This window comes from Lagenorhynchus albirostris, chromosome 2, assembly GCF_949774975.1.
Source record: "Lagenorhynchus albirostris chromosome 2, mLagAlb1.1, whole genome shotgun sequence".
NCBI lineage: Eukaryota > Metazoa > Chordata > Mammalia > Artiodactyla > Delphinidae > Lagenorhynchus > Lagenorhynchus albirostris.
The window spans coordinates 141,994,899-142,006,523 of record NC_083096.1 but is presented as its reverse complement, the minus strand read 5'-3'; the positions used below and the strand labels follow the sequence as shown (position 1 = coordinate 142,006,523).

Here is an 11,625-nt window from a genome sequence, read left to right as displayed (position 1 = left end):
ACACTTCAGCTACACGGACAAGGCTGTTGACATTCTAGCTTCCCGGACAGCCCTGTCTGTCCTCTGGCTGCCCAGACAGGCCAGTCTGCTCTTTGACTGCCTGTATTAGCCCAATAAAGAAATGCTGGCCAGAGTATGGTCGCTAGGCCCACAAGATTGAAAAAGAAAATACCTTTATTTAGTCATCACTGAATTTGCAAACACCGAAGGGAATAGAAAATCTAACTCCACTTCATCACACGGGCTTTGGGGGAGCGCTGACCCCAGGGCCACATGGGTAGCTTGACTAAAGCATCCCAGGTGAGTCTGCCTCCCCAGTCCCGGCCAGCCCACCTGTTCAGTGGGAGGCTAGCCCTGGTGTTTCTAAGGGCCCTGGGGCTCTGATGAAGACATCCTCGTCTCCACATTGGGTGAGCTTTGTGAGAGATAACTGGTAGGACAGGAGACAGGATGGGCCCCCATACACACAAGTCATGTGGCACACGGAAGGCAGCGGTCTTGGCCTTAGGCTGGGCCCATCCTTGGGGAGAGCAGTTTGTTTGAGACCACGTGTTACGGGGCAGGGTGGGGGCTGGCCTGGGCTGGGACACAGCTGGGGCAGAACCAGGACATTGCTATGTCTTCATAAATTGAAAGCAGTGGTGGCTTTGGGGCTCCTGGGAAGGGGTGGAGCCTCTCTCGGCATCTGGCCTTGCAGGCAACCCTATCCTCCGGGAGGGAGGGGCCGAGGCTTGAAAGCCTTGAACTAGAGTCCTGGCCCTGACATTATTTGCTCTGAGACCTGGGGCAACTGTTTTCAGCTCTCAGAGCCTCAACTCTGTGTTCCAGAAAGTGGGGACCGTACCCCTGCCTGCCGCCCTCACAGGTCAACACGATGGAAATGTTACAGGCGGGGCTTGGGCTACGCCTGCCTGTAACTCTCCAGCCGGGGCTCCCACATGCAGTCTTTCCCCTTTCTGAGACTCCACCTTCCGTCACGTGGATCTCATTCCGGACTCTCAAGGTGGGGGGAAGGTAGTGTGAGCCTGGCCCTGTGCTCAGGAAAGCCGTGAGTTGAGATTCTGCCCTTGGCCCCTGATCACGGAGGCCTCCCCTAGCCCCTACAGCTCCGCAGGCTCAGACGTTGGTCTCAAGCTCACTGATCTCAATGGTGCAGTGGTCCAGGCTGGCGGCAGCCGGCTCCTCATCCTGCTCTACCTGGATGGGGACGTGGTGGGGACAGGTGGGGCCCAGGGTCAGCTCTGAGGCCTCAGCCACGCTCTTCACACAGCCGTTCTGCTGGGTCGCCACGATCTCCTGGAGGCTCACTGGGCTGGTCTCGCAGGGCGGCAGTTTCTGGTGAGGGGAAACAGGTCTTGGCAGCAGCAGGCGAGACTGGGGTTAGGCAGTAGGGAGGACTGGAGGAGCAAAGGGCTGGGAACAACCCGACTGGGTTTCCTACAGACGTGCTGGGGGATCTTGGTAGGTCACAGGGCTCCAGTTCCTGCCTTCTCCTGGGACTGTCTTAGTAGAGGAGGGCACCTGGCCCACGGGGTCCAGTGCGGGAATGGGCGGCTCCCCTGCCTGGCCTCAGCGTCCTCCCCATGGAGTGGGGCAGCCTGCTACACGTGGTTACTGAAGGAGCCCCAGCAGACGTGTGAACGCTGGCATTGCTGTGGGCACTGCTCCTTGAGGGCACTGACTGTGTTCACCGCTGCTGCTCCTGTGTCTGGATCAGCGCTGGCCACAGTGGGTGCTCAGCAATTTGCTGTTAGAGGAATCTGTCACCCGGGTGCCCACGATGAGAACAAGGCATGGAGGGATCAGGCGAGGGCTGCCCAGCTGGTGGGTGGCCGATGTGCTGCCTTGCCCACCCCACCTGGCTCCACCCCCGGGTCTTTGGGCAGCCCGGCTGGGAGGGAGGCATCGTTCTCACCTCAGTGCCCGTGTCCTGAGTGAAGTCCTTCCGGCAGACATGAGCCATGATCCCGGCGGCCAGTGCATCACCCAGCACGTTAATCATGGTGCGGAAACGGTCCCTGCTGGGCCAAGGTGGGCAGTGAGCGGCAGGCCCTCTGCTGTAAGGGGAGCTGGAAGAGGACAGTGCTCACCCCAGCAGCACCCACAGGATGGGCGCCTTCCTGTCCTCCCAGCCCACCACCCCCGGTGATGCTGAAGTGGGTGATGCGGGGCCGGCTTTGTAGGCATGTGACTGTGCAGTGGCTCAGGGTCAGCGTGTAGAAGGGCCCGGACTCGGGCTAATGCTCTGCTCCCACCCTCTTGAAATTCTTTATAATTTTCGAACAAGGGATCCCACATTTTCATTTTTGAAAACTGGGCCCCGCAAATCATGCAGCTGGGCCGGTGTCAGCGAGTACCCACTGTGCCAAACCACGGCAGTTCCCCAGCCCACCCCGAGTGCCTACCACCCAAGGCATAGGGGTGGGGGGGGCGACCCCACTCACAGAGCCCAGTCGACAGCAATGATGAGGGTGATGTCATCAGTGGGAAGTCCGACGGAGGTGAGCACGATGACCATGGTGACGAGCCCGGCCTGGGGGATGCCGGCTGCCCCGATGCTGGCTGCAGTGGCTGTGATGCTGCAGGAGGGGCAGGGAGCATTGCTGGGCCCTGGACCCAAGGAGGAGGCCAAAATCCCAGGGCCTCTGGGGACAGCACGTGGAGCAGGAATTGTTAGGAATGCCACATCAGGGAGTTCCCTGGGTGGGAGGCATGTCTCTGCTTAAGGTCCTGTGGTCCCAGAGGCCCCCATCCCTGGCCTCAGCAGAACCTCCTGAGGAGTTTGTGGAAAACCCTGTGTCTGGAGTCACTGTCTCTGTAGGTTTCCAGCAAGCTGCCCACAGATTCTGATTGTCCACTGGCACAGCTCTGCCCAGCCTCCCTCTAGGACTGGGTCCCCAGGGTCAGACTTGTGCCCTCGGGGTGGCATGTGAGGCTTTCCCCTTGGCCTCTGCCCCTCACCCTAGTACCCTTCCCTCAGCTCTAGCCACACCAGCAACTCTTCCACCATCCCTCAATCCTGCCCCTGGCCTCTGCTTACCCTGTGCCTGCCTGCATCACCCTCCCCTGCTCTGCATGTCCAGACTGCAGGCCCTCCTCCGTCCCCAAGCTTCCCAGCCTGCTCAGAGCTCCCCTCTGCAGGGCAGCACTGGGGAAGGAGCCTGGTGCCCCGAGTCACGAGGCCAGGTCACGTTTCAGCCCCAGCACTGGCTTGCTGTGTGGCCTGGAATAAGCCCCTTGCCCTCTCTGGGCCTCAGAGACTCCATGAGATCTGGGAGCTCAAGACTCCTGAAGGCCGTTCCAGAGTAACCGCCGCCCCAATCCACACTGGGTGCAGGGTGTCGGGGGTGCACCTGATGGTGATGATCTGGCCGAAGTCCAGATCATAGTTGTTGACCTGGGCAATGAAGATGGCGGCCACAGCCTCGTAGAGTGCGGTGCCGTCCATGTTTATGGTGGCGCCCACGGGCAGCACGAAACGGGCAATGCGCCGGTCGATGTGGTTGTTCTCCAGCAGGCACTTGAAGGTGATTGGCAGTGTGGCTGAGCTGTGGGCAGAGGGGCCAGCATCTGCTCATCACCCTCTTCCAGGATGGGCAGGGCCCCCAGGTTGTCCGCTGACCAGTGACGGAAGCTCTCCCCGCCCCCCCCCCACGCCAGGCAGTTGGCCCATCTGGGGTAGGGGGAGAACAGGCTGAAGGGGCTTTGAAAATGGTCACATGGCCAGACTTGCCCAGGCCCAGGGCCTCAGAAACCCCCATACACACGGGTCAGGAAGGGAGTTACCACCAGCCGAGCTCCTACTATGCGCCGGGCACTGTGCTTTATACATCCTCATGGCTTCCTGGGAGGGAGGGGTTTTAAGTCCCTTTTACAGGTGAAAAAACTGAAGCCCAGAGGGGAGGAGGGGCTGACCCTGTGTCGCACGACTGTGCCAAGTGCGGATGAAGAGGTCAGTCAAAAGCAGGGCTCTGGCGGGACCGCTGGCTTCAGATTCCGGCCTCCCACTAGCCCAGTGGCCCGGGCAGCTCCTTAACCTGCGTGTGCCGTAGTTTCCTTGTCCCAAGCAGTCCATACATTACAGAGCTATTAGGATTAACGAGTGGGCCCTCAGGACAGCGTCTGCGTACTGTAGGCGCTCAACCAGTGGTAGCCACCGCTCACGTTGCAGCTGTGTTGTTACTGAGCTCCCAGTGGCGGTGTTGGGACTGAAACTCGGGTTAGCGTGGCCCCAGAGCCCTTCCTCTACCACAGGCCATTGCCTGGGAAGCCCACTGGCACCTGCCAGAGCCCCTCATGGGCCCCAGGCATGCTGGGCCCGAGGCCGTGGTTCCTGCCAGCAGGAAATGGCAAGGGCTGCCGGCTCTGTCACAGGGGCCAGCAGCTGCCTGGGGCTTCGTCTTTCCCTCTCACCTCCTCCCTCGGCCCTGGGTGAGGGTTCCTGGACAAGGCTTCTAGGGCTTCTCCTCACTGGGCTTCTGCTCCTCCTGAGTCCTGTATGAGGTGCTTCTGCTGCCAAGGGTGGGCCATGTGGCTGCCAGGGAAGGAGGTCTGTGGTGGCCCTCATTCCCACTTTACAGATTGGGAAGCTGAGGCCCAGGGAAGAGAAGGCAGTAAGGGATGCAGGGAAGAGCCAGGCCTTTGGTGCCAGAGACATGGGCTCAAGTTCGGGTGACTTCTTCCATGCGGAGCTTGGACATTTGCTGTGGGGAGAACCACCCTTTCTTCACAGGGTTAGATGCCCAGTAAGTGACCACCTCCTTTCCCCTACCCCACCCCTTGCTCAATAGCCAAGTTTGCGTGACACTACCTCCCCGGGTCTCCTGCACTCGCTTTGGTCTGGGATCTTTGAGGGCAGGTGCTGCTTCATCAAGCCCAGACCGGCCTTAGTGGGTTATCTCCATTAATCCCCCAGTAACCCTATGTAGCAGAGGCTGCAATGATCCTCAGTCTGTATCCGAGGAAACTGACAGGGAGGTCACCAGGGAGGTCAGGTGACTGGCCCACAGCCACACAGCTAGTGGATGATGGAACCATGAGGCAAGTTCCCACTGTCTGGAGACACCGCCAAGGTTGTGACGGGGCAACTTGTCAGGCTGTCCCAGTGACGGTAGACAGGCAAGGTCCCTAAACAGCACAGGGCCTGACTTCCACAGAAGCACCACGTGGCAGCGCAAGGCAACAGCGATAGCGACTGCAGACTCAGCACTCTCCAGCTCCCCCTGCCGCCGTTGCGTGGAAGCCGAGCCCCGTGTGGACTGAGTGAACCCGGGGTATGTGGGTCTGCCGTTTGGGCAGGTAGTGCCTCAAGCGTTACATTTTAAGAATACGTCTTGTTACCGGAGCGTCTCCCAAGTTTGTGAAGCAGGTCACGCTGACACTTTCCGTGGTTCTATGGCTATGGACAAATGATGGCTGGACAGAAGGACAGCATTCAGCCATGGTCTCCTCCCCCATCCTGCCCGCTGCCCAGGGCTACCTGGAGGAGGTGGCCAGCGCGATGAGCAGGGCCTGGAGAATGCCGCGGATGAAGACGATGGGGTTCTTTTTGGTGATGAAGAAGTAAAGCAGGGGCAGGATGAAGAGGCCGTGCACCACCAGCCCGCACACCACGGTGACAGCATAGAAGCCCAGCTTCTTTCCCACGGTCGTGGGGTTGTCCATCTCCAGGATCTTGCCAGCGATGAGGAACACGATGCCAAAGGGGAAGTACCTGGGGTGGGCGGGGCAGCCGGCTCAGTGCCGGGCACACAAAGGTCCTGGGAGGCCCTGGCACTGCATCACTGCCTAGCCTCACCCTTCTAAGCCTCCCGGGGCCCCTGTGAGGACAGAATGAGACTGTGTGCCCAGGTGCCTGGCACGTGGTGAAACGAATGCCACCTCAACCAGCCCAGCGATGCACAGCCTCCTGCCGCTCTGCCTTCCTCCGTCCAGGCCTTTGAGGAGCTCCCCTGCCCTCTGCAAGCCCACGTTTCAGCCCAGCAATGCCACAGCCTCTGGGGGTGACCTTGGCCGGCCTCTGCATTTCCCCATCTGACTGTGCAAGGTTAAATTAGAAGATTCCTAAGGTCTGAACTCTGAACCAAGAAGGGGCAGCTGGTTGTCACTTCCAGTGTTTCCTTTCTCCAAAGACTGAGCTGATGAGTCCCCAGGTGATGGGGAAACTGAGGCCAAGAGCACAGGGCCAGGTTTATTAGCTCTTAGCTTGCCGCCAGTGGGCCTGATGGAGCCAGAAGTGGCAGGCCCAGGGCTGGAACCCGGCCTAGTCAGGGCTGGGGGGATCCAGGGGAACGCAGCCTCCCGGGCAGCTTTCTGCTCCCTCCTACGGGACCACGGTGTCCCTCCAGCTGCCCAGGGCAGAGCTGGAAGGGGGTGGAGTGGGTAGAAGAGAAGCCCCCCGCACCCCTACGACGAGGCTTACCACACAGCCACTGCCACGATCTTCATGACGGACTCATTGAGGCACTGGCAGAAGCTGACCAGGGGGGCCCCGCTGTCACCCATACGGCCCAGCATGATGCCTGCGGGGGGCGGGGACACAGCATATCACAGACGCCGCAGACGGCGGCAGATGTGCATGATGCCTACGTGTGCCAACACAGGCTGGTGGCCAGGCAGGGACAGACCACAGGCACACGCAGATCTCGGTGCTTAGCGACTGCCCAGCAGCCTCTGACGCCCCAGCGCTTCCCTCGCACCGCCCCTCTCCTCCCCGCTGGAGCAGGCTGTGGCCTCCCCACAGGGCTCTCATCTCTTCCTCCTCTCTCACCCCGCTCTACCCAGCAGCAAGTACCATGCTCTAAAGACAGAAATGCTCCCTGCCAACACCCCCGACCGGCTTCCCTGCACACACAGCACAACCAGCACTCCCACACCCTCCGCTTCAGGCCCCACTTGATCCGACCCCGTTTACAACTCCCGCCTCCGTCAGGCCCTGCTTTCCCTTCCTCGCTGTGCTTCCGTCGCGGCCTTCTTCACGTTTCTAGACTACATCAAGCTCTTGACTGTGGTGGGGCCTTTGCCCGCATGGTACCCGATGCCTGAAGCTCTGGCCTGGCTGGAGACCCGCTCCCACTGCCCTGGCAGACTCCCCACCTACTCCCCTCTATTTCACTTCTTTCTGATCCCTTCATATCACTTATTACAACAGTCGTCTGGTGTTTTTTTCTGTCTTCTCCAGTAGAAGGTTAACCCCATGAAGGCAACTCATCATTGGATGGATGAATGAACGTATGAATGAACAAATGAATGAATGATAAAGGCTTTTCCGGAGCCCCTGTTGCCCTCCCCTTGGGGTTCTGGGCTCTCCTTCACTCAGGAAGCTTTCATGTGTGTGCTATTCTGTGGGGTGAGCTCACGCAGGTGAGCATGGGGAGGCCACTCCTGGAACAGTGACAAGTGACTGTTCTCCCTCTGGTGACACAAAACTGGAGAGCAAATCACACCCTGTGACTGCCCTCAGGGAGCTTACTGTCACTGTGTCCGAGAGGCTGATCCACTGACTCAGCTGGGGAGGGGCAGGATTTGAACCCTGGTCTGTGGGACTCCGGAGAAGAGCTCTTTCCCCGCCTATGAAGCCGAACCCACGCTGTCTGGGGAGCAGCTACCATGGGTGATGTGGAGCGGTGGCGCCCTGCCGGGGTGGGTAGGAGGGGCCAGACATGCGGATGACACTGGGCCCAGCCCTGGGCATCTGGCCCACGGAAGCCCGACTGAGCTGAGAGCCAGGTTTTCTGCTGGCTCTGTCCTGTTCCTCATCAGGCTCTCTGGGGCATCCATGGGCTCCGGCTGGCTAGGTGCTAGTGTGCATGGGACGCAGGGGGTGGCAGTGGGCTTCCTCCGACAGGCAGGGCCAACGACACCTTAGCAGCAGCCACATCCCAGCACCAGGGAGGAAACGGGGAAGGAGGTTGCAGTGAGGGGAGCAGCCGTGCAAATGTGCTTGCTCACGCTCAGATGTGGGCACACAGATGTGGGTGCAGCTATAGCTGGGCACACACAACAAATACACACTGACACGTGGACAGTTGCATGTGCTCAGCAAACAGCGAGTTGAAGGGTCTCAAAGGTTTCTTTAGCTCTGCCAATAGATGTCCTTTTAGTGTGTTCCCACCCCTAAGAGAGAGGCGATGGCTGGGAGGAGGAGGAAAGTCCAGGATTGGGGACAGATTATCAGATGGACTGAGGATGCTTCCAAACACTGTCTCCTCACACACTTGGGTCTCTGAGGTCCTGGCTCCTCTGTGTGCCTGCCTGGCCTTTTGACCACGACGATAAGTGCTCCATTACCCCTTATCATTCATCCATCCATCCATCCATCTACCCGTCTCTCTGGAAGATTTTTTTTTTTTTTTTGCGGTATGCGGGCCTCTCACCATTGTGGCCTCTCCCGTTGCGGAGCAACAGGCTCCGGACGCGCAGGCTCAGCGGCCATGGCTCATGGGCCCAGCCGCTCCGCGGCATGTGGGATCTTCCCGGACTGGGGCACGAACCCGTGTCCGCTGCATCGGCAGGCGGACTCTCAACCACTGCGCCACCGGGGAAGCCCTCTCTGGAAGATTTTACTGAGCACCTGTTCCAGCCAGTCCCGTGGAGGCTATGGGGCTAAATGGAGAACAAGCCCTGTCTCCGCCTACATGGAGCGTACACAGCTGCCGTGCAGCCGTTAAACAGTCACACAAACAATTACATAACTGCACTGGGTCAAACATGTGAGTAACACAGCGCACCTGACTGGGGGGCCAGGTAGACTTTCCCCAGGACGGGATGCTTATGCAGAGGCCCCTCAAGGATGAGAAAGGTGCAGGGGAGAGGGAGGGGCGGGAACAGCCAGGCTGAGGGAGGTGGGAAGGGCCCGGGAGGCGCCTTCCAGGAACCGGCGGGCAGCGCGGCGGGGGGAAGAGAGCAGGACGAGAGGGGGCAGCCTGGCCGGAGCTTGCAGGCTGTGCGGGCCGCGCGCGGTGTTTGGACCCCTCTTGGAGTACAGTGGAGCCAGTGGAGGCTTTACGTGGAGACTCAGTGACCCCGTGAGGAGGACACACCGGGACACGGAATTCTTGAGGCGGCATTTGCAGAAACCAGGTAAGAGATGACGACGGCCTTGGCTGGGGCAGTGCGCCGAAGGTAAATGCACAGACCGCAGAGAGATTTCAGGGGCAGGCCTGACTGGATGTGGGTGTGGGCTGAGGCAGAAGGCGGGCTAGCAAGTGACCCCCAGGTTCCTTGGCTGAGAATCCTGGAGGATGGGGAGGCCTTCCACTGAGAAGAAAGCCCTGCAGAGGAGTCGGAAGCCAGAGAGGCCCTCCCAGGTCTGGGGCTGGGGCGACGGGGGGGCTGATGTGATTTTATAGTGAGACTCGTGATGACCCCTGGGCTGGCCTAAAAGGACGAGGACAAGCTAGATTGCTGTGGAGGGGTTAGGACTTCCTAGGCTCCAAAGGAGGGAGAAGGTTGTATGCGTACGTTGGTGGGGGTGGCCGTGGGCGCACAGGCAGGGGCGTATCCAGAGGTTTTGTGGGATCTGAAGCTTACACAGTTTGTGGACCTCTTCAAGAAAAAGAATACAAAATTAAAAAAAGGAAAAAAGGTACAGGCCCCAAAAGGGGCCTGTGCAAGTTAAGCGTTACCAACTTTCTGGTAAGTAGCCTGTGGTGGGCCTTGGGGACCCAGAGAAGAGTAACAAAGGGAAGGGTGTGGCCAGGCGGCCCCAAGAAATGGCACAGACAGGTCTGCAGAGAGAAGGCCCCGTGGTTGAGGGCGGAGGGGAGGAATGAGGGCTTTAAATAAACAGCCGCTGGGACGGGGCTAGAGGCATGCTCTTCTCACAGGGAGGGCCGACACCCCTGGAGGTAAACAGCACCCAGGGATGGGGAATTCCGAGTGAGGAACATCAGCTCCGGCTGGGGATACCTCCTGCCACCCCCAGTGGAATGGGGACATGAGCCACTCCCTTGGAAAGGAAAGGAAGGAACCACCTGGAAGATGGGGAGACTCCAGGCTATTCAGGTTACTGGACGCAGGGATGCAGGGAGGGATAAATGCAAGGAGAGCAGGCTCCACGGCACGCCGGGGCGGGTGGGCAGCACATACCCATGGTGGCAGAGAAGATGACGATGCCCAGCACGTTCATGCCGTCGCTGGTGCCAGGCTCCGACTTGTAAATGACCTCGGGCGGTGGGGTCAGGTCCAGGGCGAAGTTCTGCACACGAGAGCCATTCTCCTCCTGGACCCCATAGATGAGGATCCGCCGAGGAGGGGCCTCCTCCGGTGCCACCTTGGGGGACTTCACAACGGGGGTGGTCTTGGTGCGGTACTGTTGGGCGACATCCCAACCCGGAATGAGTCCAAGTGTTATTAATATCAACAACAACAATGATAATAACATCGTGGAAGCAGATTTGTATCCACTCATGAACTATTTGATTGACAATAACCCTGTGACATAGGCAGGACAGGGATTATTCTCAATTATTATCAATATTTTACCAAAAATAAAACTGAGGTTCCTTTATCCATCCATACACTACCCAGCCACACCTCCCTCCATCCCGCCTTCTCTCTTCTTTCTATGCCTCATTACTCCCACCTGGGACCCTCTCTAATCATCCATCCATCTCCTACCTGGATAATCTACTTGGATAATCCTCCTTTCACCTGTTTATCCCCTTTCAACCATCCATTATCCATCCATAACAGCCAGCCCGCCCTGCCTTCCACTGATGGAAACTTGGATTTTCTATTTGAAAAGCTCAGCTTGTCCCGAGCTTTCTTGATGAGATGAGGCCCCAGCTGGGAAGAGTTGAGTGGCTGAGTCACCTACCTTTCCTCCTCAGCCCTCAGGGCATTCCTGAGTCTTTTCCTCTCATTCCTCAGGTACTAGGAGTCCACATAAGGGCTCCTATCCTCCCAACACCACAGTATCAATAAAGCAAGTCTTCTAGTGGGGGAAAAAGGGAACCACTCAGGATCTGTGCTTCCGTTCCCTCATCTGTAAAATGGGGTCTTAATAGTTAATCTACCTCGTTAGGTTAAATGAGACAATGTATGTGAAGTGTTGACAGCAGGGCGTGGCACATGGTAAGCCTTCTGTAACCATTACTGCTATTATCACCACCACCACCATCACCATCATAATCAACATCCCAACGTTGAGCACTCTGTGCTGGGTGCTGGGCCTTGAAGGATGGGTAGGAGTTTGCCAAAAGATAAAGGGCATTCCAGGCAGGGAAGTGAAGTAGAGCAATATTCTCTCTTTCTCTCTCACATCTTCAATAATTCCCCGTCACTGCTGGAATAATATCTAAACTCCCTAGCCTAGCATTCAGGGACCTTCACTACCTGGCTCATCTCACAGATGAAGACCCAGGAGGTTAGGAAAGATACAGTGATTAGCTCAGGCTTTCACAGCTCCTTATTTCGGAGCCTCTTCCACAACCCTCAGCCACCTCCTCTGTGTCTCCAGGCCCAATACAGGGCCCCAGCACAGGCAAGAAGATAGGAAATGCTTGTTGGACTGAGTCAACCGACCGGCTGACATTTTAGAAGAGGAAAAGAATGGGAAATTATTAGAAGTGCAGACAAAGATTGGTGTACAAGGTTGTTGACCATAATTTCTTGTTTTGGAAA

The 11,625-nt window shown here is 58.2% G+C and overlaps 1 protein-coding gene across 1 annotated transcript in view; it reads right to left on the bottom strand.

Annotated features, from left to right (window-relative positions):
• Positions 1-156: 156 nt before the first annotated feature.
• The window catches only part of SLC1A7 (solute carrier family 1 member 7), a 47,100-nt gene continuing 35,631 nt past the window's right edge, over positions 157-11,625 (bottom strand). Inside the window, exons 5-11 of the mRNA XM_060140054.1 lie at positions 10,090-10,312; positions 6,422-6,521; positions 5,480-5,713; positions 3,354-3,548; positions 2,445-2,579; positions 1,916-2,018; positions 157-1,335 (exon numbers count right to left, since the gene is read on the bottom strand). Of these exons, the coding sequence (XP_059996037.1) occupies positions 1,117-1,335; positions 1,916-2,018; positions 2,445-2,579; positions 3,354-3,548; positions 5,480-5,713; positions 6,422-6,521; positions 10,090-10,312 (1,209 nt within the window). The 3' untranslated portion in view covers positions 157-1,116. The remainder of the gene's footprint in view (positions 1,336-1,915; positions 2,019-2,444; positions 2,580-3,353; positions 3,549-5,479; positions 5,714-6,421; positions 6,522-10,089; positions 10,313-11,625) is intronic.